At 36.1% G+C, this 27,821-nt stretch overlaps 1 protein-coding gene across 4 annotated transcripts; it reads right to left on the bottom strand.

Annotated features, from left to right (window-relative positions):
* Positions 1-3: 3 nt before the first annotated feature.
* zmynd11 (zinc finger, MYND-type containing 11) lies at positions 4-27,429 on the bottom strand. Of its 4 annotated transcripts, XM_055181509.2 has the most exons (17): positions 27,257-27,428; positions 22,844-22,975; positions 22,596-22,755; positions 21,764-21,787; positions 21,392-21,424; positions 19,073-19,234; positions 16,265-16,342; positions 16,054-16,146; positions 15,863-15,950; positions 15,692-15,747; positions 13,466-13,543; positions 13,258-13,376; positions 11,685-11,982; positions 9,357-9,425; positions 8,900-9,193; positions 7,314-7,499; positions 4-3,296 (listed from the first exon to the last, which is right to left on the bottom strand). In XM_055181509.2, the coding sequence occupies exons 2-17, from the start codon at positions 22,957-22,959 to the stop codon at positions 3,174-3,176; spliced, it is 1,977 nt and encodes a 658-aa protein (XP_055037484.2). In that variant the 5' UTR covers positions 22,960-22,975; positions 27,257-27,428; the 3' UTR covers positions 4-3,173. The 4 variants fall into 4 exon arrangements, with proteins under 4 accessions (XP_055037484.2, XP_055037485.2, XP_055037486.2 ...); XM_055181510.2 differs by lacking the exon at positions 21,764-21,787 and having other exon boundaries at positions 27,257-27,429; XM_055181511.2 differs by lacking the exon at positions 21,392-21,424.
* Between the last annotated feature and the right edge of the window lie 392 nt (positions 27,430-27,821).

The raw sequence follows: 27,821 nt of genomic DNA on the forward strand, positions 1-27,821 counted from the left end.
AAAACCGGTTGATATGTTTATTTATACATAGTACTGTTACATAATGTAATGCAGAAGAGACATCAGGGATGTCAGAAAGGAGAAAACGTTTACACCACATATGCACATGAAAAACAGGTGTTCCTAAAGCAAACTTCTCGCCGGGTGTCGGGAATTCTCAGTAGTCATTGTTCTGTCCGCATAAATAAGGTTAAAAAATACATTTTATAAAAGGGTTAACTTGCAGTTACAAAGTGGCTTCAAATCACCCCACAAAACCAAAAGGAGACATCACCGATGACACGCAAGAATGGAAAACGTAGATCTGAAAATAAGGTATACACAAGCTGCTTTCATCATGCACACTGGAATGGAACATATTACCGTTATATCACAAATATTTTTCTTTACAGACCTTTTTTATCAAATACATAGGTAATGCGTTCATGAAATGTACATAGGCTAACGTGCAAACGGCATCAGTCACGGTTAGCGGCGAACAGTTATTTACATGTAGTGCAACAGTGAGGTTGGGGCAAAGACAGAAACCTGGATGTAAATATGCGATTTTAAACACATCCAGAAATTGAGAGCGAAAGGTGCACATAGAAACAGGTCTGTGCAAAAACACCAAAAGGCTCTCGGTCACCCTATATAGCCTTTAACTGGTTTTCCAGATCTAAACAAATCACTCAACTTACCTCATTTGCATTAAACATTTGTTATTGCAATCATTACTTAAACTTACTTAAAGTAGTAGAGTAGTTCACCCAAAACAGGTTAATTTTATTTCATATTAAGGAAAATTTGGATATTATACTTAAAGGGATAGTTCACCCCAAAATGAAAATGATGTCATCAAGTTGATACACCCATTTATTAATTTGGATGTTCTGCTAATCACAAATGAAGATATTTTGAGCAGTGTTACCGTTTATGAGCACCATTGACTTCCATAGTAGGAAAAAAATAATACAATGAAAGTCAATGGTGCTCATGCTTTAAGCTGGATTACACATATATTGTGTTTACAGAACAAAGAAATTTATACAGGTTTGTATCAGCTTGAGGGTGAGTAAATGACAGCTTTTTTGGGGGGGTGAACTATCCCTTTAACAACCAATTATAATGCATTTTGATTATATGAATGTTTAGGTAACAAAATGTATATATTCTATGTGAACTATCCTTTAAAAAGATAGTTCACTTTAAAGGTGCAGTGTGTAATTTTTAAAAGGATCTCTTGACGGAAATGCAAAATAATATTCAACACTATTATCAGGGGTGCATAAAGACCTCTCATAATGAACCGTTATGTGTTTATTACCCTAGAATGAGACGCCCCTATCCACATACACCGAGGGTCCCCCCACATGAAAGTCGCCACCCTGGGGCCGCCATGTTTCTACAGAAGCCCTTAACAGACAATTTTTTTTACCAAGTTGTCTCCGATGATGACATGTTTGTCTGGTGGCGGCTACCGTAGCTTCTCTATGTGTTTCAAAAGCGAGGGGTGAGCATTGGACTGAGCCGTTGGTTGCAATTCGCAACCTCACCACTAGATTCCGCCAAAATTTTCTTTAAAAGGTAAATTTTAGCGCCATCTTGCCGTGAGATTGTGAATTGCAAGCTACGGTAGCCGCCACAGGACGAACATGTTGTTGTCTAAGACAAAATACAGTAGTGACTCTGTACAGCAGTTTGGGGCTACCGTAGAAACATGGCGACACAAAATGGCAACTTCCATGCAAGGGGGCCCACGGCGCATGCAGACAAAAACGTCCCATTATTAAGTCAATAAACACATAACGATTCATCATACAATGTCTCCATGCACCACCGACAATATAGTTATGAATATAAAATTGCATTTATGTCATTAGATTCTTCCCAAAATTACACACTGCACCTTTAAAATGAAAATTCTGTCATTTACCTCATGTTCTTCTAAACCTGCATGAATTTTTTTCTGATGAACACAAAAGAAGATATCCCGAGAAATGATGGCAATCACACAGCAGATAGAGTGACCATTGACTTCCATAGTAGGAAAAAATATATATATTTTAGAAGTATAGTGATAAATGATGAAGAAAATACTTTGATAAATTATGGTAAGCACACAGTTGATGGTACCCATTAAATTCCATCATATTTTTTATTCCTACTATGGAAGTCAATGGACACCATCTGCTGTGTGTTTACCATCATTTCTCAAAATATCTACCTCCGTGCTCCTCATACAAGAAATTCATACAGGTTAAGAACAACATGAGGATGAGTAAATGATGACAGAATGTTCATTTTAAAGTGAACTATCCCTTTAAACTTTTCCCTCAGGTTACAAAGTGCAGAAGGCCATGTCAGGTCATGCTTAATAATTAACCCCTTAGCGATCCTTTCTGATTGTTTAATTAAACTGATCTCATTTCTGATTCAATTTTGCTATTTAATGAGATTATCACATTATTTTCACATTTCATCTGTAAGGACTTGGTTATGACCACACAAAAAATTAGGATACACACACGAACCTCACTAAAGATCCCGCTTGGCGAAAATCTAATACACGTACGCTACAGAAATGGACCCAAAATTAGCACATAATTTAGTTTTCTCATTAAAAATGAAAAAGTCTATTAAAAAAAAAAAACGTAACCATGAAATGTGCATATTCATTAATGGAAGATTGTATCATTCAGACAGACATGACATGCCATCTTTAAACCCTGTTCCCAAAAAACATCACATCACAACCACTGATAAAAACCAACCGTCGACTTTAAAAGCACCAACTTCACTCAATGCAGGAGGCTGACATGATTCACTCGTTATAAAAAGTCAAATATATCTACATAGCTTAAGATTAAGTCATTTAAAAAGAGGACGAGTACTTCACATTTTAGCTAGTCTGTACGCAAGCGAGGCTGTTTTCCAGCAAATAAAAGGGTTAAAAGCAAAAGAGATACGAAAAGTAAAATCCAAACATAAAACCGTCTCCGGGTAAAATCCTGTACTCGCTGCCCGGTTAGCATTCACTTCGGGGAAAATGTCCCGGTTTAAGTGTTTTAGAAAGCTGGGGTTTTAAATGCTGGCTACAGATGACGAATCCAGGTGGTAAGAATTTAAGCGCTTTATCCAATAGCGTGGCTTGCAGAGGAGGAGTCTAGAGAGTGGGCGTGGCCAGGTGGGTCTCATCTCTTCCGGCGACAGGTACGTTTGTGGTCGGCGTGCCAATGCTCCTGCTGGCATTTAATGGAGCAGTATGAAGTGTTCCAGCAACAGTGATACATCGCCTCCTCTTCGCAGTTATAACACTGAAATATATAATAAGGTGTCAATATTGAAAAATACAGAAATGGTAAAAGAGGGTGCGATTTGTGATTTGCAATAAATTTAATTCCTAAATCAACATCAAATAGTTAAAGGATTAGTCCATTTTCTTAAAAGAAAAATCCAGATAATTTACTCACCACCATGTCATCCGGGGTGTTGATGTCTTTCTTTGTTCAGTCGAGAAGAAATTATGTTTTTTGAGGAAAACATTGCAGGATTTTTCTCATTTTAATGGACTTTAATAGAGCCCAACATTTAATACTTAACACTTAACAGTTTTTTTCAACAGAGTTTCAAAGGTCTATAAACGATCCCAAACGAGGCATAAGGGTCTTATCTAGCAAAATGATTGTCATTTTTGACAATAAAAATGACAAATGTGCACTTTTGAAGCGCAACTTCTCGTCTGGATCCGGTCGTGATGCGCTAGCGTGACCCGACGCAATACGTCAAGAGGTCACAGAGGACGAACACGAAACTCCGCCCCAGTGTTTACAAGTGTGTTGGAAGTGGACCGTTCCTACGTTGTTGTATGTCAACTGATACTAATTATTGTCTTTGTGTCAGTTTATTGTTTACAATGGTCCGCAAATGTGCGTTTTATATATGTAACACGTGACCTCCCTACGTCACTACGCATTTACGTTAGGTCCCGCTCCCGCTGGACCGGATCTAGACGAGAAGTTGTAGTTTAAAAGTGGATATTTGTTATTTTTCTTGTCAAAAATGACAATCGTTTCGCTAGATAAGACCCTTATGCCTCGTTTGGGATTGTTTATAGTCCTTTAACACTCCGTTGAAAAAAACTGTTAAGTGTTGAGTTAAGTATTAAGTGTTGGGCTCTATTAAAGTCCATTAAAATGAGAAAAATCCTGCAATGTTTTCCTCAAAAAACATAATTTCTTCTCGACTGAACAAAGAAAGACATCAACATTTTGGATGACATGGTGGTGAGTAAATGATCTGGATTTTTCTTTTAAGAAAATGGACTAATCCTTTAACTAATCATATTTTTAATAAGGTTACGGATTACATTTACATATTTGGCAGACACTTTATAATGTATTACAAGCTATACATTATCAGGGTGTCCGTTCCCTAGGGTTCGAACCCATGACCTTTGCTCCGCCAACACAATGCTCTAACAACTGATCTATAGGTTTAACTTATGTCTAGGGTTGGTGCAACGACACTCATTTTTCATTTTCTGTTGTAGAGCATTGTGTTATCAACACAAATGTCATGGGTTCGATTCCCAGGGAATGCAATATATTGGCAAAATGTATATTTTGAGTGCATTTAAAATCATTTACCCTCAAGTTGTTACAAACCTGTAAAAATTTCTTTGTTTTGCTGAACACAAAGAAAGATATCTGTAATCAAGCAAGAAGTAGGAGCACCATTGACTTCCATAGTAGGAAAAAAATCAGGGTTCCCACACCTTAGTTAACTTCAAATTAAAAGGGCCTTTCAAGGACTTTCCAGGTCCAATACCCTCAAATTCAAGGAATAAATGTGGGGACACATTTCGAGTGAGAGCAAGGTTACATCGTGTTACCTTAGTTTAAAGATACATTGTTACAGTTCACTTGCAAGGGAACTCGCGCTGCGTCACTGCAGTGACACTTTGGGGACGCCTCCAGGGGTAAGTGTGTATGAATGTGTATATCAAATTCAACCAATGGTGAGACTTAACGATAAAGACAGGGTGACGCGGGAGCCAGGAAGTATATCGCTTTCTGAAATATTGCCAAAGACAGCGTTACAGGGACGCAGGAAGTATGGCAAGGGAGATGCAGCGTCTCGTTCCTTTCTCAGGGAACAAACAGTTACATACGTAACCCGAGACTTTTTCATGTGTCAAACACAATTATGCAAAAAAGCATTTTTTGGTATGAATCAACATTCGCATACAGAAGATATAAGCATTCAAAGCAAACAGTTTAGCACGTTTGCTTAAAAAGTCTAGAATTTGTATGATACTATCCTACACTACACAGGGAATAATATGGATTTTTTTTTCAGAAAACGTCTTGCATAAAATAGATTCAAGCACTTTCAATGAGCTGTATCTATATATGTATATTTGTAAAAACTTCCCAGAGCCTTGAATTTTTCTCCTAGATTCACAAACGTTCAAAGATTTAAGGACCAGTGGGAACCCTGAAAAATGGAAGTCAATGGTGCCCAAAAACTGTTTGGTTACACATTGCTCAAAATATCTTCCTTTGTGTTCAGCAGAACAAATACATTTATACAGGTTTGTAACAACTTGAGGGTGAGTAAATAATGACAGAATTTAATTTTAAGGTGAACTATTCCTTTAAAAGGTACCCCCGGTTGTAAATAGATCAACACTGGGATTGGCAATATGAATGTAAAAAAAATAAACAGTACAAATGTCATAGTTTGAATAAACTTTTAAAAATCTTTTTTAATCGGAGGCTGCCATTTTGTTTTCATAACTATTATACATGACTTCAAATGATTGCAATAAAACTCATTCTATTACTGCTACAGCGAGATAAACGTAATAACAAGTCTTTTTTTCCTAAGTAGATTGTAAAATGATGTGAAACAGAAGATGAGAGTTGCACACAGACAGCAGGTGGCAGTATTTGGTCTGCATTTCATTAAAAATACAGCAACAGGTCTTAATGGCGGCCTCCATAGGTTAAAATGAGTATTACAATTTTTTTTGAAGTAATAAAAATATTTAATGTGTTACTATCAAAATTATTAAAGGAAAACACCACAGTTTTTTCCAATATTTTACTATGTTCTTACCTCAAATTTGACAAATTAATACATACCTACCTTTTTTCAATCCGTGCACTTAATCTTTGTACAGCACGTGGTGAATGTGTTAGCATTTAGCCTAGCCCCATTCATTCCTTAGGATCCAAACAGGGATGAATTTAGAAGCCACCAAACACTTCCATGTTTTCCCGAATTAAAGACTGTTACATGAGTAAGTATGGTGGCACAAAATAAAATGTGTAGATAAAATTAAGAACTATATTGTATGGTGGAAAAGCACTTAGTTTGCAGCACTTCAACCTCTGGCGCAGTAATATTGACAGAAGTTTGAGCAAGAGGGGGCGTAGTCAGGAGTGATGATGTTACTACGCGCTGAGGTCGAAGTGCTGCCAATCAAGTGCTCCTCCGCCACACAATATAGCTCTCACTTTCTATCCGCTTAAAAAATCTCCACATTTTATTTTGTGCCACCATACTCTCTCGTTTAACTACTCATGTAACAGTCTCCAAACAGGGAAAACATGGAAGTGTTTGTTGGCTTCTAAATTCATCCCTGTTTGGATCCTAAGGAATGAATGGGGCTAGGCTAAATGCTAACACATTCACGATGCGATGTACAAAGATTAAATGCACATGTTGAAAAAACATAGTTATGTATTCATTCATCTAAGCTGAGGTAAGAACATAGTAAAATATTGAAAAACGGTGGTGTCTTCCTTTAAAGTAAATTATTAAAGCATACACATTTTCATAGTTGGGGTACCTTTTAATGGTTAGGGCAAAGGTCTAAAGAAAGATGTTGATTCAGGAATAAGATTAATCTGAACAAGAATAACACAAACCACACTCTTAGTATTGACATAAACAGTAATTGCTCTCGATTTCCTTATGCTGTTCTCAAAGCTGCAACAATTCCCAAAAGACAACTTTAAAGTTCAGGTGAATTACTTGCGGAAGAACAATTATCTCCTAGCAACAGGACAATCTATAAATAGTTTGTATATATAAACAACATCATGAGAGGCCAATTTGGACTTCTGAGAAAAATGATTATTTAAGCAATAAAAAAATATATACACTCAACGCATGAGAGATGCGAAATCTGCCTGTAGGAAGCTAAATATTACCAAAGAGTCACATTTGAATACATTCAGAAACATCATAATATTAGACTTTCAGTCATAGATAGATCTACGTCTGACTTATAAAACCCTGAGGTTCTGTGAAGGTTTACTCACCCACTGCTTCTTCTTGGTCTGGGATAGAAGTTGTTTATGCTGAGCTACCATCTTCTTCATCTCCTCCATCAGTTCTTCTTTGCACTTCTCCTTCACTTGTTTGCACTTTCGATCCATCTCGCCTTGTGTGCTTGAAACGGCTTTGCTCACCGCCTGCCTCTTCTCTTCGTCCATCTCTGCTCGCAACTGGAAAGTTGACCGCATACCAAAGTAAGATATGATTCATTTACTTGTTTTTGACAGTTAGGGTGCTAACTTTAGAAACTGGGGACCTTGATAGGTACATTTTTCAGCTTTTTTACACAACAAAGGTGCCTTATGGGTGATTCTCATGAGACTTAAAAGGTGTCCAGCATCAGATTTTTTAAAAAGCCCTTGAAGCCAATTTTTGCACATATAAGATTGAGGTCTGAACTTACTATAACCATTATTTAAGAGGATTTAAAAATATTTCCTACAGAATTATTTACATTTTTTAGATTATCATTATCAAAAATTATCATTACCGCAACATGATATTACATTAAATAAATGCATTTACAAACTCATGTTTCGGTAATGAGAACTAAAAAGTGCTTACCTGGTAGCCATCTTGAGTGTCACAGTCAATTATGACCCTTAAAACAATTTTTTTTTTGAAAATGTTAGTTCGTTGAGGGCTTAAACAATGATTGAAAACTGTTGCGGAGGATGAGAAAATTGGTCTTGGACACATTTATATTCCTTATTATTGTCTCTACATTTACCAATGATCACCAAATACCACATGTTTCTTCACTGTAAATGTTTATAGTATAACATGCACCGAAGCTTTTTATTTGTTAGATTTTTTAATTATAAATTTTCCATGTCAAAGAACCCAAATCCAGTCATGGACACGTTGCGGTAATGCGTTCCCCTTAAATGTGGAAAAAAAATTGATTTGTATGATGTCATTTGAAATCATGTGCAAAATAGTACGTGATGAAATGTTTGTAACTGTATGCTTCTTATTTTGATACTCTCACTTTGCATTAACTTTTTTTATCAAAATGTTTCATGACACCTCATAAGTCTAATTTTGCGAGAATCACCCTAATGTGACCCATTTGGTTACTGGAAATCCCGTTACAATCGTGGCCATGTTGCACAGCTGAAACCATCCGAATATCATTGTAAATACTATAATACAATCTCAGAAAAAAACTGTTCCAAGATAATTCCAGTTTAAGGGATAGTTCACCCAAAAATGACAATTCTGTCATCATTTACTTACCCTCATATGGTTTCAAACCTTTTGAAATTTCTTTGTTCTGCTGAACACAAATGAAGATTAAAAAAAGTTAATAACCAAACATATGGGGCACCATTCACTTCCACAGTGTTACTTTTTCATACTATGGACGTCAATGGTGCCCTAGATCTGCTTGGTTACAAACATTCTTCACAAAGAAATGTATACAAGTTTGGAACAACTTGGGTGAGTTGATGACAAAACTTTCTTTTTTTGGTGATCTATCCCTTTAAGTAAAAAAAATGTATGTTTGATTCTTGCCACAAGAGGGTGCCAGAGAGCAATATAAGTTGATATTAATTTTCCTCCTCACCTTGTCTAAAGCTTCTTTCAGAACACGTTCCGTCTCTCGTTTGTTCTCTGCCTTCATCATTTCTTTAACGTCGTTGAAGATCTTGGTGTATTTGTCGTGGCACATGTTTTGGCAGTTGCCTTCGTTGACCGTCTGCGTTCCTTTGTGAATCATGCGGGGAGTCGAGGATGAAGAGGAAGACGACGTGCCAGACTTTTTGGTCTGGGTGGAGACGGACATACGCTCGGGGTGATGGGAAACGCTCGTCTGAATCTCTTGACTGGAGCTGACGGCCTCCACCTCAGGCTCGGGTTCCTAAAATAACAGCGAGGGATGGTACAGGTCAGTAAACCCTACATGGTATTAGTCTTATTTTATGTATTGGTTATCCAAAGCAACCTGTAGTGCTGTATTGATGTGTTTTGCCAGTATTTGTGTTCCATAAACATCGAACTCACTACAAGAACACTTTACCAACCTCTTCTTTGGGCTCAGGGACTTGAGATCGACGGCTTTTCTTAGCTTTGGGTTCTTGGTTGCTTTTTGCCTGAAGGAAATAAAGATGAGCAGAGAAAAATTAGATAAACAGATGCTGAATAAAAAAAGCCTTGAGAATTTACATGTTTAAATAACATGGCTTTTAATCAAAATGACAAACAATACAATCCCAATATAACAGAAATTAATCTTTCACTAGTATGCAATATTAGTATAACCACAATACAACATTTTGGTAACTTGTATTGTATCATACTTTTAGTTGCTACTTTACTTTTTACCACATTTTAAAGTGATAGTTAACCCAAAAATTATTGTCATCATTTACTCATCCTCATGTTGTTTTAAACCTGTATGAAGTTCTTTTTCTGATGAACACAAAATAATATATTTTGAGAAATGATGGTAAACACACATCATATAGTTTCCATTGACTTCCATAGTAGGAAAAATATTTTGTAAGTATCGCGATAAATGATGAAGAAGATACTTTGATAAATGATGGTAAGCACACAGTTGACTGCACCCATTAAATTCCATCATTATTTTTTATTCCTACTATGGAAGTCAATGGACACTATATGCTGTGTTTACCATAATTTCTTAAAATATCTTCTTTTGTGTTCATCAGAAAAAAGAAACTCATACAGGTTTAAAACAACATGATGATGTGTAAATGATCACAGAATTTTTATTTTTGGGTGAACTATCCCTTTAACATAAAAGTTCCTTTACATACTATTAACTTTTTATAATTAATTAACATTAAACAATAGTATATGTTTTGTTAAAAATTGCCAAAATTGCATGTTAATCTTTTTCCACCGCCATTGACAAGTTACCTCGTCAATTAAGAGATAACATTTGAATAAAAAAGTGTGTTTCTGAAGAATTTTTATGTTAATCTGGAATACTGTGATTATCCAATTTATGAAAAAAACTGAAGCCAAAAATGTTATTTACTACTTTTAAACTCTATGTATGTTTTGATAATCATTCTGAATCTGATCTCTAACAAAAATCCTTCACCAAAATGCAATTATTTCAGCTTTTTGCTTAAAAAAACATTTTTTTATATGCAGAGAAAAAATATAGATAGTATGAAAGGTTTTTTTCACGTTTTGTTTTTTTGTTTATTTATTGTTTGTTTAAAAGCAGAGGGTCTGTTCTTTCATTTGATATATTTGTATGTTTATATATTTTTAAAAAGAACATTTTTCTGGAAGGCATTTTGTGAAACTTTTGTGAAAAATGGCTGGCAGGGAATGAGTTAAATGCGCTCTCATTTGAAAGTCATTTTGGATTAAAGGTGTAGCGGAGGATTTTCTCAAATTTTAGAAAAGAACTGCCTTCTTCACTTTTTAGAAAAATGCAATTGCGCAACACTCCTGATTGACAACTAGGAGGACCAATAATCTTGATGATTCACCCGGAAAAAGAAAATCCTCCGCAATACCTTTAAGGCAGTGCTTCTCAATTATTTTCTGTCACGACCCCCCTAGGAAGAAGTAAACATTTCGCGCCCCCCCCCCCCAACTCTTCACCGCGACTGTAAATAGTATAATTTGTCTATAAAATGACACATCTGCAAAGCATTGTATCCTTACTAACATTAAAGAAAACACAAAAAAAGAAATATCAATCAACTTACAACAAAGAATAACTTTATTAACATTGTTTTTTAGTCTGTAACAGAAAAGACTTAAAATGCATCAATTTGCCTGAAATAAAAAAATCAATCCTTATTTACAGTATATTTTTTGACCATTTGATACTGAAAAATTTAATTAAATATAATCAATAAATAATAATAAAAAACTCAAGCGGCTTATCAGCGTGTTTGGGGTGTAATGTCTTTAAGTGACGGTGCAAAAAAAACACTTCCTGAAAAAGTATTTTCCCCGGGGTCTCACGCGCCCCCCCTGGTGTCGCTTCGAGCCCCCCCTGGGGGTCCCGCCCCACTATTTGAGAAGCACTGCTTTAAGGTGTCTGGTAAACGAATAAATGTAAATATAATGATACTAAAATTTTCACTTTTCGTTCATTGATTCCATTCACATGCTTTTCAATGCATCAGACTGGAAACGCAAGCTCATGCAATCATAATGGTGCAAGCACATCAAAAGCTATAATGTGTGAATTAAAAAACCAACACTAGTTTACTGCATGACATCATATCCAATTGCTGGCCAAATACGCAAAGGTCTGCGTATTTTTTTGCATGCTGAAAGTCTAGTGTGACTGCGGCATAAGAGTATATGCAAATGTAGCCAGGTCACATGACTAAAGAACGGCAGGCAGACCTCACCTGCTCATTGGACGTGGATGAGATGCTTGACTCCGCCTCCTCCAGTCTGTCTTCTGGTCTGTCGTGCCTTTCTGATCTATCTTGCCTTTCTGATCTATCGTGCCTTTCTGATCTTTCGTGCCTGTCTGATCTATCGTTCTTCTCCTCCAGCTTCCCCTTCCAGGTGCGGCCCTCCCTCACAAATCTCTGATGAAGCTCCAGCTCCTCGCATGCTTTCTTCCAGCCAGCGCTGCGCTTTACCTGCAGCTGCTGCACGCTGACAGAGATATCCTGGATGTTGTCGGAGGGAATCCAAGCCCTGCGGCAAAACACAAGGCTGTTTTATGACCTGATCCATCATTATGTGCATGAAAAAACGGGCCTGAAGGAGATGGGTTTGTGTACATATCGAGTTCAGAATTTGCCGTCTGAAGTCTCTGTTTCACGATTAAATTTATTGATGGACAGATGAAATGACTTTATAAGCATTCATACTGTTTGATTTGCAATACTTCATCTATACTTTTATGATTATTATGCATTTATTTTGTGACCTCACATTAATAAAACAAATAAATAAATGTTTAAACATTAAAGGGACACTCCACTGTTTTTGAAAATATGCTCATTTTCAAGCTCCCTTAGAGTTAAACATTTGATTTTTACTGTTTTGGAATCCATTCAGCTGATCTCCGGGTCTGGCGCTAGCACTTTTAGCATAGCTTAGCATAATCCATTGAATCTGATTAGACCATTAGCATCTGATTAGACCATTAGCATCATGCTACGACCGACGGAAAATAGTCCCCTTGGTAACTTTCAATAGCAAGGTACTATTTTCGGGCACTGCGTACTATCATTGTGCCTGCTGCAGCCATGTTACGACAGCAAAGTCCTTGATTATTACACCAGAATGAGAGTATAGTTCCTAGCCATATCGGCCTCGAAAAATCGCAAAATTTTCCGTCTGTCTTAGTACACGATGTAACTACAGAAGAGTCAAGTTTTAAATAGGAAAAATATTGAAACTGTTTTTAAGCGATGCTAATGGTCTAATCAGATTCAATGGATTATGCTAAGCTATGCTAAAAGTGGTACCGCCAGACCCGGAGATCAGCTGAATGGATTCCAAAACTGTAAAAATCAAATGTTTAACTCTATGGGAGGTGGACAATTAGCATATTTTCAAAAAAAGTGGAGTGTCCCTTTAAGGAGAAAATGTAAAGGTATTACACATAGGCCTACTGATCAAAAATGTACAGATTGAATGCACTGTGAGTTACTTTGGATTTACATAGTTGAAAGAAGGAAGTGCAACACTGAAATCTGTATTTCTCCTGTCTCAGCGGAAACTGAGGAAATGATGCACGAGCATTCAAAAACATGACTGGGGTTCTAACGATACAAAGCTTAATGCAAATGGGTGAAGTGTCCCTTTAAATCTACACCTTATTATCAGTATGTGTGTTCCCTTGGCTTCGAACCCATGACATTTGCGTTGCTAACACACAATTATCTACCATCTTCAATAATGTTTATGTTAATGGTCACCTACTCTTAATTTCTCTTATATCTAAAGTAACCTGGGCCTCACCTTTGGTGCTGGTGCCCAAAGAAACGGACGTCCACCTGGCTGCCCTCCCTTTGCAAAACTTTGGCCGGCCAGTAACCGAACCCTTTCATCCTGGCCCAAACCAGCTCGTGATTTGGACTCTACACACAGACAAACACCCTTAAATGACTTACATTTACAGTATGAATCGCATGGAAACCTACAGGAGTATAAGAGTGTGTGCACTTACACACGGGAAACAAAACCAGTTCTCAGGTCTTGCGTTCGAGAGATAGAAACAATTTCTGCACAACATTAACTCGTTTAGCTGGAAAACAAAAACAATTGCATCATTTACGTTACATTTATTCATTCAGCAGATGCTTCTTTCCAAAGCAACTTACAAATGAATAAACATTTAGGGGCGGTTTCCCAGACAGGGATTAGCTTAAGCCAGGACTAGACCTGATTTTAATAGGGAAATATGACTAGTTTTAACAAACATACCTTACTAAAAACAAGTTTTAACAAACATACCTTACTAAAAACATTACTTATGTGCATTTTGAGGCAAAACAAAGGACACTGATGTATTTTAAGATACGTCAGTGCAAGTTGTTTTGAGTTTGGACAGCTCTTACATTTATTTTAGTCTAGGACTAGTCTAATCCCTGTCCGGGAAACCACCCCTTAAAGGTATAGTGGAGGATTTTCTTTTTCCGGGTGGATCATCAAGACTATTGGTTGTCCTAGTTGTCAATCATTCTGGTGATATGTTGACGTAAGGCTGTTGTACGTGCTCGTCCCTTTCTGCTCACGCGCAACTTCTGGTGTATATGTGTGGGAGCTACGGTTTTAGACATTCAGTGAAGCTCGACGTTCTCACCGTGTTTTTTTTTTTAAATGTCTGAGAGTCGCAAGAGAAAAAGTGTATACGAATTGTATGACAAGAAGAGAAAGGGCTCTGAAGAAAGAAACAATACCAGAATGTTTTTGGGAGAATATTTCACACGCTGGCGTGCGCAAAAAGCACAGGTTGGGCTTCCCACTGATGCCTCAGTCGCAAAGTTTCTAATCGACAGGTAAAGTTTGGCATGCTATTTGGAAAAATCCATTTAAAATCACTGCTACACTGCAAAAAATTATTTTCAAGAAAAAATATTCTCAGCATTTTTTACTTGTTATCAATAAAAATATAAAAAAATTCTTAAATTAAGATGCTTTTTCTTGATGAGCAAAATGACTCAAGAAAGTAAGTGTTTTTATGACATAAAATATCAAATTTAAGTGATTTTGTGCATAAAACAAGCAAAAAAAACTGCCAATGGGGTAAGCAAAAAATCTTGAAAATATTTCTTAAACGCTAAATTCAAGAAAAATATGCTTACTCCATTGGCAGATTTTTTTGCTTGTTTTATGCACAAAATCACTTAAATTTTATTTTTTTGGTCTAAAACTAGACTTATTTTCTTGAGTCGTTTTGCTCATCAAGAAAAATCATCTTAATTTAAGAATTTTGACTGAAAACAAGACAAAAATACTAAGAAAATATTTTCTTGAAAATCATTTTTTGAAGTGTAGTAAAAGTTGATGTAAGCTATGATTAGCGATGCTAGCCCTGGCACAAATCACGCACCACGTAGACACGGTAAACATCTCAATTTGTCTAAAGTAGCCTTATGACCAAATGGTAAAAGGTATCACGCTGAAATTTTGTGCACGAGAAGAATTAGGCTCGTCAGGGCCGGCGTCAAGGGGGGCATTCGCGGGCCGTGCCCCCCCAACAGGTTGTTGTGCCCCCCTACACAGTTTTTTCTTAATTTAATATACATCAAGAATAATTAAAATAAACATTGAATGTTTCATGACTTTTAATGTAATCAAATGAGGAAAATATAGTTGATATATGTTTTCTTTAATTAAAATACCAGTTTCTCTGATTGGTTGTATTGCGGGGTCTCATTTGTCTTTACGTCTTTAGCATATTTGTGACTTGATACTAGCAAACGTGTTTTTTCGCGACATTTTAAGGATTGTGTAAAATATGGATATTAGAACATTTAGAACGAACCAGCACCGCCTGCTCCATCCGACTTCATGCAAACACCGATTGGCTCAAACTCAAGTGGAGGTGGCGGTTTCTTTCTAAAATTCGGGAAAATCTTCCACTATACCTTTAACATTTTGTGTAAGGAGCCAACAATAACCCTTACGAAAATTAACAACGGTGTTACCATGTTTTTTTTTGTTTTTGCGTTTATGGCTTATTGCAGCAGAACCATGGTTGCTTTTACTATAGTAAAACCATGGTTACTTTTCATAAGGAAGGTGTAGCTGGAAAACACGTGCATTTTAAATTGATTTATTTTCAATGTATTTCCTACTTACACTAGATCTTTCAAAACTCAAACAGCAAAGCCGTAACCATGTAAGTGCATTAAATAAGTTTTAAACACCATTGTTCATGTGTTCTGACCTCGTGGCACGTGTCATTATAGAGAAGTCTGGCAATTTCTGCTTGATCGCTGTTCACTGTTGAGAGAGAGAGAGAGAGAGAGAGAGAGAGTGAGGGAAGTCGGTCAAGTTGACACTCGAGTTAAGTGTGCTATTTCATAAATCACATCACTGCGGGTTCAGACCAGCTCACCTCCGTGCAGAATGCATATGTTGTGAACTATAAGCTGAGCGTCAGCCCTGAACTCTTCGAAGGTCTTGTATTTCCCTTCTGAGATGTTCTGTGGAAAAAAGAGAGGGCAGAAAAACATGCAGAGGACGATTGGAGATCAGTCCATACCATGCGGCTATACAAATTCTGATTTTGGAGTACGCTTTGAGTACCTCTTGTATGTTATCCACATCCAGAGGTGTGTGTATCAGTCTTTTGTATATGGGTTGTTTCGACTCTTTACCTTTCTTGTGCAAGTCCACAGCCTACGCATAAAGAAACAAGTTGTAGATTAATACAAAGTAGGATACAGGTGTGAAAAGATGCTTTGATTTTATCAAATGTTTTACTGGAAGTAAGTGTGAAAGAGAACGTGACACGCACCCTTTCCTTCATGCGAGCGAGAATGAACTTCAGGTATGTCGTCATATCCTGTTTGTTCAAATTCTTCCTTTTACTGCCCTGTTAATAAACACCGCAAAACATTTACCCACATGATTATCTGTGCTTTTAGGACATTCAGAAATACATTTAAGGTTTTGAATGTGAAGCTCTAGATTTGACATTGAATCAATGATACAAAGTTGTGTATAGGTACAAAGCAATAGGGTTTTTGATCATTTTAGGCATCTGGCAAAGTAATATAATTAATTTTATAAAATCTGACAATGAAAGAAAAACTGTAGTTTACGACACAAATCATCTGGTTGACACCTTCATAAATATAATCACCAGTGGCGACCGGTGACTTCTTTTTTCGAGGGCGTTCGATGTGAAGTTCGTCACAACATGTATGTAGCCTGTCATGCGTGTGGTTCGTAATTTCAAAATATGTGTTTTGCACGTCGAGTGTTCCTATGTGCATCATGTGTCTTGTCAAAATAAGTGCCTGCTGCAGACGCGTCTAAAGGGTTTATGATAAAAGAGACGCATAATCAGAGTTTACTGCTAAGGGAATGTCTTCTTGAGCGAGCGTCTCTTTTATCATAAACGGTTTTGACGCGTCTGTAGCAGGCACTTATTTTGACAAAACACATAATGCACATGGTTCACATGACGCAACAAACACACATTTTGAAAACACAAGCACCACACGACACTACGAACACACATTTTGAATTAGCGCCCCTCGCATGAGCATCACGAGCCGCCACTGACAATCACCCTGTCTGTGAAATCCAGAATAAGTCTTACATATTATGAGATTTGGCATCAAAGTTTGATTTCACATTGATTTTAATGAGTGTTGGGCAAAGATTAATCGCGATTAATCGCATACAAAATTAAAGTGATTTTTTTGCATAATATATGTGCGTGTACTGTGTCTAATTATTGTGTATATTTAACCACACACACATTCATATATTCATTTCAGAATAGTTTTACTTATCATTTTTTTATTTATTTTTATTATAGAATATATAAAAATATAAATAAATATATATAAACATGTAAATGTTTCTTAAATACATACATGAATACATACACAGAGCACATACTCATATATTATGCCAAAGATCACTTTTGTTTTGTATGCGATTAGTCGCGATTAATCTTTGACCAGCACTAATTTTAATCTTTGATATGATCTTACTCAGTCAATATTAAATATATAAAAGGTTATTTTTTAACAATGTTCTTTACATTATGTAGGATGATTTTGGTTACACTTTATTTTGATAGTCCACTTTAGACATTCTACTAACTATAAATAACTTTGCAACTACATGTCAACTAACTTTCAATCATTTGCAACTATACGTAAACTAACTGTCATTAGTGTAGTAGTAGACTGTAAGGGTTGGGGTTAGGGAAGGGGTTTGGGTTAGTGGAATAAGTTGACATGCACCTGCAAAGATACTTATAGACAGTTGAATGTCTGTTGAGATATCATCACAATAAAGTGTTAGTAGATATTAAGCAGACATTCTACTAATTCTCTAAAGGAGTTCAGGTGTTCTTGGGGGGGGGGGCATTTGAGAGTTTACAAATATCAATACAAGACATTCAACTTTAAATACAGTCTGCAACCATGTGCATAGCAACCGCAGGGGACCAAAGAACACGTCCCAGCCCACTTTTCCACACATCGCCACCATTCTCGTCTTTGTTCTCTGATTTGTTCCTTAGATTTGAGTGAACTAACATTCGGCCAATCACAAGTAAGCGTATAAAGCAATTCTTTCTTCTGCACAGGCATAACGCGTCTGCTAGGTAATAATCTGTCTTGTCTGTGTAGATATTTCAATTTGCTTATTCATTGCTATTTTTATGATCCGCAAGTTTTTATTTCCATACAAGACCCCACTGCTGTAAGTTATTATGGCACGAGACAAAAGCGGTAAGTTTGTCCTGTATTAATATTTGCAATAAATATAATTGATGCGTCCTGTATCATATCAATATATGACATGATTTTTTTAACGATAACTTAAAAAAATGTTTTTAGAATAAATATACAACAAAATTCCAGTTTTTTACACAAAACATAAAATAAAAACAATAATATGACAATTATATTTAGAATTATAATAAAAATAGTGCCCCTAGTCCTTTCATATTATTTATTCAAATACAACAGCCAATGACATGTCTCCAGCAGCATATCTTTAATTTTTTTATATTTTGTTTTAGAAATAGTTCTGTTTATTAAATATTATAATAATATTCCAGTCAAATCAAATCTGTCATGTGGCTTTAAGTGACATGCCTTTTATTTATGAAATTATATTATTATTAAAAAAGAAAGAAAAAAAATGTTACGCATGTTATTATTAGACAAAATGTTAATCAGATATATAGCTAATTTTTGGTAGGGGGCGGTAAGGGACCGATAAGGGCTCAAAAAAGGTTGAGAACCACATGATTAAAGGCGGGGTGCATGATCTCTGAAAGCCAATGTTGACATTTAAAATGACCTAAACAATCACGCCCCTACCACCAATAGAATCTGTATCTTCTTTTGATAGACCCGCCCCACACATACGCAACCCAAGCAATGATGTCGGTTAGTAGACACGCCCCTTACTGCTGATTGACTACAAGTGTGTTTTGGTACTCGGCCTGACTCCCTTTTCCAAAGTGTTTTTCAAAAATCATGCACCCCGCCTTTAATGGATAATCATCTACCACAGCTTTGATTTGGATCATCCAATCAAAAGTCCTTATAAATTTAAGTCTTTCCAAACTCACCCTGCAGATGCCACACTGCCAATGGGAGGTGGTGTCCCGTGGCCGATTGTCCTCAGGCACACACCGGAGATGATAGACACGAAAACATCCGTCACATTCCAGAACATCTCCAGGAAGATGACACTCAAAGCAGTACCAGTCATGACTTTCTGCCTCCCAGTCCTAAAACACACAGAGGATAGTAATGCACATCCCCGCCCGCCTGGGCCACACTGTACTGACCCACACACCCAGTGAAACTCCCACCAATAAGATCTTTGATTCAGGAACAGTTTTTCCCCCTTTATATCCTGCAAATAAGATCTTGGGGAAGAGATCAAAGACCAGCCCTCTTACTTTGTAATGCTATATACAGTAACAACATACAGGTGAAATCGATCTTTGTGCAAAATAATTTTGCATTTTATTTTCCATATAGTTCACTTTAAACCTTCAGCTACTTTCTAAAGTTAAAACAAAAACAGAGTATGAGGGCTGCTCTTATTCGATTAGCAGTCTCTACTATTCTCCAAAAGACCAACGAAGAATACAAACCCCATTGATTTATTAAAATACAGATCTGACACACAAGCAAGGATTACTTTGAAGATTGCAGGTGTATGTTTGATCAAATAAGAAGTTACATTTTTGGTTAAATTTAACTGGCCATTTTTGAATATGTCCTGGACATCTTAATGTTTTAACAAATTAACAAAAAAAGATAGCAGGACTTGGATTAAACAGTTTAAAGAATTTAAATTAACACTTAAGAGACGAACAAATTAAGTGATGGCCATTTAAATCAAACCGTGTATATGACGAAATGTTGTGTGTAGGAAACGGTGATCAGTCACATTCTCACATGCCACAATCACATTCACCACGTTCACACTGTCCTTCTTAAACATCTCTATAATCTACACTACAGACCTCAGACACAGTCACACGACACACAACACATTCTCAGATTTGGTTATAATGAATGAAATATGTACAAAATCTATAGGCAGTGAACGCAGTTTAAAACAAATACACTCTTAAAAATAAAGGTGCATCACGATGCCAAAGAAGAACCATTTTTGGCTAAATGGTTCCATAAAGAACCTTTCTAAAGAACCTTTCTGATTCACAAAAAAGTGCTTTGTAGATAAAAGGTTCTTCAGATTATAAAGAAGTATGAAGAAATGGTTCTTCTAGGAACCTTTGACTTAATGGTTCTTTGAGGAACCATAAATGGTTCTCCTATGCACTGCAAAAAAATACTTTCTTACTTAGTATTTGTGTCTTGTTTTCAGTCAAAATATCTAAAAATTCCTAAATTAAGATGTATTTTCTTGATGAACAAATGACCTAGAAAAATAAGTCTAGTTTAAATATATATATATAAACTTTAAGTAAATTAGTGAAAAAAAATCTGCCAATGGAATAAGAAAAATTTTCTTCAAATAAATTTAATTTTTTCATAAACACTTATTTTAAGAAAAAAAAATCTTATTCCATTGATAGATTTTTTTGCTTGTTTTAAGCACTAATTCGCTTAAATTTTATATATTTTTTGTCTAAAAACTAGACTTATTTTTCTAGGTCATTTTGCTCATCAAGAAAATACATCTTAACCTAAAAATTTGGTAACACTTTACAATAAGGTTCATTAGTTAACATTAATTAACTACATAAGTTAATATGAACTATAATGAACTGCACTTATACATCATTTATTAATCTTTGTTAATGTTAATTTCAACAATTACTAATAATACTTTGTTAAAATCTTGTTAACGTTAGTTAACGCACCGTGAACTAACATGAACAAACAATGAAAAGCTTTATTTCTATTAACTAAATCAAGACAAAAATACTAAGAAAGTAATTTTTTTGCAGTGTGGCATCACTGTAAATAACCTTTCAAGCACCTTTATTTTTATAAGTATACTGTACTCTCTACAAGTAAAAGTTTATATTTAAAATGGGCCTAAATCAGGGTCAGAAATCACGAGGGGCTTGGCCTGGTCACAAATGCCATGTCACAACTAATATATTGATATATGCATATTATTGCATAACATATGATGGTTTAGGTCAAAGTTCTGAAACTACATGTAATATTGCCTTATATATACACTCAAAGGTGAAAACGTCACAGAAAACAAACGGAGAAGAAAATGGTCACCCCTTAATGTAATTTCTGCCCCTGACCTTAACCCTAAAGTATCAGCATGTTAACTTGGAGAACAGAGAGATGATCTTGATATTGACATACAAATCTTGCACAAAAGTCAAAAATCACTGTAGGTTCTAAAAACAAAATATGTATTGATAAAGTGTGTGTAACATACGCACATCTGCAAAAGGAGCTTCAGAGAGCAGAAAGGGCTAGAAAAAGAGAGAAATCACTAATACTGAGCATCCAATGACAAAACAAAGATGCAGGATAACCCCACACAGCCCAACTCTGAACATAATGAAGCTTTTTTGGTACCAGTATCCACAGCAACATTCTTGTTAATAGAAATGTTACACAAGTATAAAGCACATGCATGATCAATTTCAAGATTCAGTTTTATGGATTTGGAGGAAGGTTCAGGAAGTCCCATAGGCTAAGACACTGCAGAAAAGCTCCATTTAGTTCAGGTGCTGTACATATGTAGGTTACAAAGACTATAGGGCAGATTATGTTGTTAAGAAAATCACAGCAACTTGATATGGACGTACCTTGACTTCTTCTGACATCTGCTCCTGCGATTGCAAGTGATCCAAAAAACATTGTTAAAATCCTCAAACTAACCAGTGGTGTTTCATGTTAGGGACACGCGGGTGGGTGACAAGTGTTTGTAACAGCATTCCCAGAAAATGCACACTAGCCAGTGGTTCTCAAACTGAAGTTTTATGACATTTTATAATTCATTCAATATACATTCATTGTATTATTAAATAAATGTTTTGTTTAATTCAAATGTCATGTATTTTCTTTAGGAGAGGGGTGCAAAGGGATGCACTCTACATACTGTAAGGGGGAGCGCACGCCAAAAAGTTTGAGAACCACTGCCTTAACCTGTGCTTCTATATAAGAGTCATAATAATGTTTCATAATAACACACAGTTTGTTGACCACACATAGGTTTCGTATTGTCGTATTTAGACCTGAAGAAGCGTAGAGGTATATTTCTAGCTGTAACCCAACCCCCAAAACAAACACGCTTTCTTTTAAACGCTCTGTCTCACACAGAAGAGGAATGTCTCTGTGTGCTGGTGAAAGGCCTGAAACATCACCAAGTTGCATCGCAGTGTATATGGAGTGTGAATGTTAAAGTCAAGAAGTCATTATTTTGTTCACATAAGCTGAAAGACCCAACAAATGATGATTACTGTCTAGAGTCAGTGTTGGACCAACATGGCTTTATATTTCCTGTAATTTTTTTACATCCTAATAGTGTTGATGTGTTAGAAAATTTGTGCCATGTTTACTTTTAACATCTTTATTTAGGGGGTTGGTATCTATTAAATGCGTTTTATTTTTTTAAATAGACATGCTCTGACGTCTCACCATCTCATCTCCGGGCAGCCAGTATCCCTCCTGCTCGATCCCAGCTTTGGATCCCTTGCACCCAACCGTGAGGGTCTCCACCACCAGCCCATCTTTCACCGCTAGGACCAGCTGCCTGGCCGTGTCTTTTGGATGCATCCCGTACACGCGACTTAAATACCTGCATCAAACCATACACAAGTTATTAGACATCTCAACCATGCAGCTTTATTTTCTTCTGATTCACTGTCGGCAATTAAACAACGCACTTTGAGATTCTGTCCATGTTCGCGATCTGCTTCTGGTTCCGGATGACTTCGATGGCCGACCACACGTACTGAACCACTTTGGGGTCCGCCTGCCTCTTCTTCACCGACCTCGACATCGTAGCCAGTTCTGACCTGTATAGCAAACAAGAGACACCTGCTTCAAACTCATGGTTTCCAAAACCAGATGCTACCCGTGGTAAACAAACTACAGGATTGAGAGCTCAAGTCCTTGCATATCAAAGAGCAAAATGCAAATATTTGTTAGTTTTGACAGTGAGGGTATCAAATTACGCACCATGGCTCTGAGGACCACACTTTCTGAACGACTGATCAATCAATTTTCCCTTTGAAAAGTGCCATCACAATTATAACACAAACAGCCACAAAAGAAATACCACTGAAACTGACAAGTATATTTATATGGCTTTTCTTTAAAGGGGACATTTCACAAGACTTTTTTTAAGATTTAAAATAAGTTACTGGTGTCCCCAGAGTATGTATGTAAAGCTCAAAATACCATATAGATAATTTATTATAGCATGTTAAAATTGGCCCTTTGTAGGTGTGAGAAAAAATGTGCCATTTAAAATGCAAATGAGCTGATCTCTGAACTAAATAGCAGTGCCGTGGCTGGATAGTGCAGATTAAGGGGAGGCATTATCACTTTCTGACATCACAAGGGAAGCCAAATTTGTATGACCTATTTTTTCACATGCTTGCAGAGAATGGTTTAACAGAACTAAGTTACTGGGTTGATCTCTTTCACATTTTTTAGGTTGATACAATCTCTTGGGCACTTAAACATGGAAAAAGTCAGATTTTCATGATGTCTACTTTAAACCTTTTCTGGTATTTTCATGATAATAAAGAATATGTATAATGATTCTGTTTGACAAGTGTTGCTTTTTCAAATGCATGTTTATAAACGAATCAAACTAACACTGATTTTAGATTAATAAGAACCTCATACTGGATCAAAAAGCCGTAGTACATGAAAGAGCATTACATAACATCGCCTTTGCAATTCAGAATCAATAATAAAGTATATTAACTTCGTGTCACGATTTATGGTTACACCCCTAGACAACAGGCTTTATTTAACTTCATCTAAATGTGTCTGTAAAAACTTAGTAAGATTTACTATTTTCTACATAACGTAAAGAAAAAAAATCTGTGAAAATATAATCTTGATATCTTTAAAGGATTAGTCAATTTTCTTAAAAAAAAAATCCAGATAATTTACTCACAACCATGTCATACAAAATGTTGATGTCTTTCTTTGTTCAGTCGAGAAGAAATTATGTTTTTTGAGGAAAACATTGCAGGATTTTTCTCATTTTAATGGACTTTAATAGAGCCCAACACTTAATACTTAACTCAACACTTAACAGTTTTTTTCAGTTTCAAAGGACTATAAATGATCCCAAACGAGGCATAAGGGTCTTATCTAGCGAAACGATTGTCATTTTTGACAAGAAAAATAAAAAATATCCACTTTTGGACCACAACTTTTCGTCTAGGTCCGATCCAGCGCTACCTAACGTAAATGCGTAGTGATGTAGGGAGGTCACATGTTACATATATAAAACGCACATTTACGGACCATTTTAAACAATAAACTGACCCAAAGACATTAATTAGTATCATTCCACATACAACAACGTAGGAACGGTCCTCTTTCAACACACTTGTAAACACTGGAGCGGAGTTTCGCGTTCGTCCTCTGTGACCTCTTGACGTCATGAAGTATTGTGTGAGGTCACGCTGTTGTTTCAGGACCGGACCTGGACGGGAAGTTGTGGTTTGGAGGTGTATATTTGTTGTTTTTCTTGTCAAGGGTGACACTCGTTTCGCTATGTGGGACCCTTGTGCCTCGTTTGGGATCGTTTGGAGTCCTTTGAAACTCCGTTGAAAAAAACTGTTAAGTGTTGAGTTAAGTATTAAGTGTTGGGCTCTATTAAAGTCCATTAAAATGAGAAAAATCCTGCAATGTTTTCCTCAAAAAACATAATTTCTTCTCGACTGAACAAAGAAAGACATCAACATTTTGGTTGACATGGTGGTGAGTAAACTATCTGGATTTTTCTTTTAAGAAAATGGACTATTCCTTTAAGGGTCTTATCTAGCGCAACGATTGTCATTTTTGGCAAGAAAAACATTATTTCTTCTGGACTGAACAAAGAAAGACATCGACATTTTGGATGACACAATGGTGAGTAAATTATCTGGATTTTTTCTTTAAGAAAATGGACTAATCCTTTAATATTGACTGAGTAAAATCATGTCAAAGATTACACCCAGTTTACACCTGTGTTTGTTGTCATTCGCTTGTGATCAACAGGTGTAAACAACCCCATTAAATACAGAGGAGCACCCAACTATCTACCATTTCATATAAACAGGCCAGGTTACATATCCAGCTTTGTCTGAAACAGTATTATTAATGCCAGAGAATACAGAAAAGAAATATTAAATCGAGTCCTTCCCAACATCATGTCAAATGTTTGTGAAGAGCAAAAGTGCTTCTATAAAAAACAACATCTGCAAACAAAGGCCTGCAGTATTTTTGCTCTCCATGTGGCATGAAGAACAGATAAAAATGTCACATTTACTTTTTGTTGCCAACACTGTAAGTAAAGGCGTCTACAATAAACCCAGATGGTTCTTCTTACACAGAACTAAAGCTGATTCATATTCTGTAACCTGACATTTATTCATGAAAGCCGACTCTTAGTTTACTATAATAATAGCAATAAAATCAATAAACACTCAGAGTTTAAATTTGAAATAGTAACATGTTATTATTAGTTAACTACATCAGTTAACATGAAATAACAATGAACAATACTTCTACTGGATTTAATCATTTTAGTGTTAATTTAATCATTTACTGATACTTTTAAAATCCACACTTGTATTTGTATACTTGACGACTAACATGAATAAACAATTATACAGGTATTAACTAACATAAAAAAATAATCAATGCTTTAAAATAGGGCTGTCAAAAGATTAGTTGCGATTAATTGCATACAAAATAAAAGTTTCTTTTTTGCATAATTTGTGTGTGTGCACTAATATATATATGAAGAGTTTTGTTGCAAAACGAGATAACCACCGTTTTGTTAATTGTTCAGAAATCGCGTTTTTTGGTTGTGCATTCCAATTAATTTCAATGCAACTGCAGTTGGTTTGTTTTGATTTAAACCTTCATAACTTAAAAAATACAGCTAAGTAGCATCATACAACAAAATAATAACATGATAACATAATAATAAACATGTTTTGACAAAAATGTTAAAAAATGGATTTAACATATATATATATATATATATATTTTTTTTTTTATATAAATAAAAAAAATTGTATGTGTCTTTATATATACATAATATATACACAAAGCACACACACATATATTATGCAAACACAAACTTTTATTTTGTATGTGATTATTCGCGATTAATCTTTTGACAACCCTACTTTAAAAATAGATTGCTCATTGTTAGTTTATGCATTAACCAATGCAAATGGAACTGGAAATACTAACAAGAAAATCATCTGTGAATGCCATGATAAATAGGCTAAATAAAACATTTTATGGTTAACTGTCCACAAAACAATCAGTTGTCTAAAAAATTGAGAGCAAGCAATGTTTTTGTGTGTGGGGAAGGGACTCGAATAACTCACTTTGATTCATTTGTATTTTACAACTAATTTGATGTGACAGACAAGACCTGTTCGCTTTATTGCGCAATACGGATGGAAACCAGCGGCTTCCTCATTAAAAGGTTACTAAAGTAACAATGTAACTTTATTAGGGTAACCATTTTAACTTTCCATCACAATGTTCCATTCCAACCTTCTTAAAATGTTGCCAGTGAATAAAAAAACCCGCATATGTTTCTCTGTATCTACCAGCAGCTCATGTGATCCACAAGAAGAGTGCTGGAATGTACGTGCAGATCTGAGCAAAACGCGCTAGGAAACGAAATCACACAAACATACAGATTCAAGAGATCATCTTGATTGAAAACATGATGATTTTATTAGTGATATAGATCAGATCCTGCGCTAATCGCGTAATCGGCCACAGTGCCAAAAAGAAACAACAAACGCATGTCTACGAGTCACAAAACTACAAACGCGACGGCATCGTAAACACGCCAGCCGTTTTGACGTCGTTTCACAAAATCCAAACGCGACGTTTCGCATTATATCCCAATCAAATTGCAAATGGAGGATAAAACCTTCATCCGTGCCTAGACATTCTTGTTGGCTGGTTTGTGAGCTACATGGACGCCATGTTGATATCCCTCCCTCGCTTCTAGACAAAACCAACCAGTTGGGAGTGGATTTTTTGTTCCCCTTTGCAGTGAATGTCATCAAATCGACCCGGTTTACGCGTCTACTTACCGCCGCCTGAAAGCTGATCAAACGCCTCGCCGTTTAGTCTCGCTTTAAGATGTAACGCAGCGCTGCTCGCATTTGTGTTTCCGGAGTTAAATGTCAGAATTGTGGTTGGTTGGAGGAGCCCGGCCACAGTTGAGCGCTCGGAGGGGGTAAACACACACTCACATACACTTCATACACATACACGTACACACTTTCACAGACTATGGGAGATCTCTAGTGGCAGGACGCAGGAGTTGCGCGTTTTGCACGTCTTACCTTGAAGCTGATTTTCCACAGGTTTATTTGCGTTTGCAAATCCTGGTAAAACTTTACATTTTTTTCTCTGAAAATATATACAAGCCCTAATTTAAAAAAATATAGAAACCATCACAGAATGGTTATGAAGGGAATTGTACTGGTTTTAATGGAAACTAATGGCCTCTATTATGTTCTTTGGAGTGGATGTGAAACCAAGAGAACATCCACTGAAATTAGAAATAAGACCCACAAACACACAACATAAAGAAATTGTATTATGGTTTTAATGATAGAAAAAAGATTTATCGCAATTAATCACATACAAAAT

This window comes from Misgurnus anguillicaudatus, chromosome 25, assembly GCF_027580225.2.
Source record: "Misgurnus anguillicaudatus chromosome 25, ASM2758022v2, whole genome shotgun sequence".
Lineage (NCBI taxonomy): Eukaryota > Metazoa > Chordata > Actinopteri > Cypriniformes > Cobitidae > Misgurnus > Misgurnus anguillicaudatus.

Coding starts and splice junctions, on each gene's coding strand:
- zmynd11 (XM_055181509.2), bottom strand. CDS start 22,959: ATGTCGAGGTCGGTGAAGAAGAGGCAGGCGGACCCCAAAGTGGTTCAG. Junction 16,343..19,072: donor GGCAGTGTGGCATCTGCAGG/GTGAGTTTGGAA, acceptor GTTTATTAACAG/GGCAGTAAAAGGAAGAATTT. Junction 13,377..13,465: donor ACTGGTTTTGTTTCCCGTGT/GTAAGTGCACAC, acceptor GTCTGTGTGTAG/AGTCCAAATCACGAGCTGGT.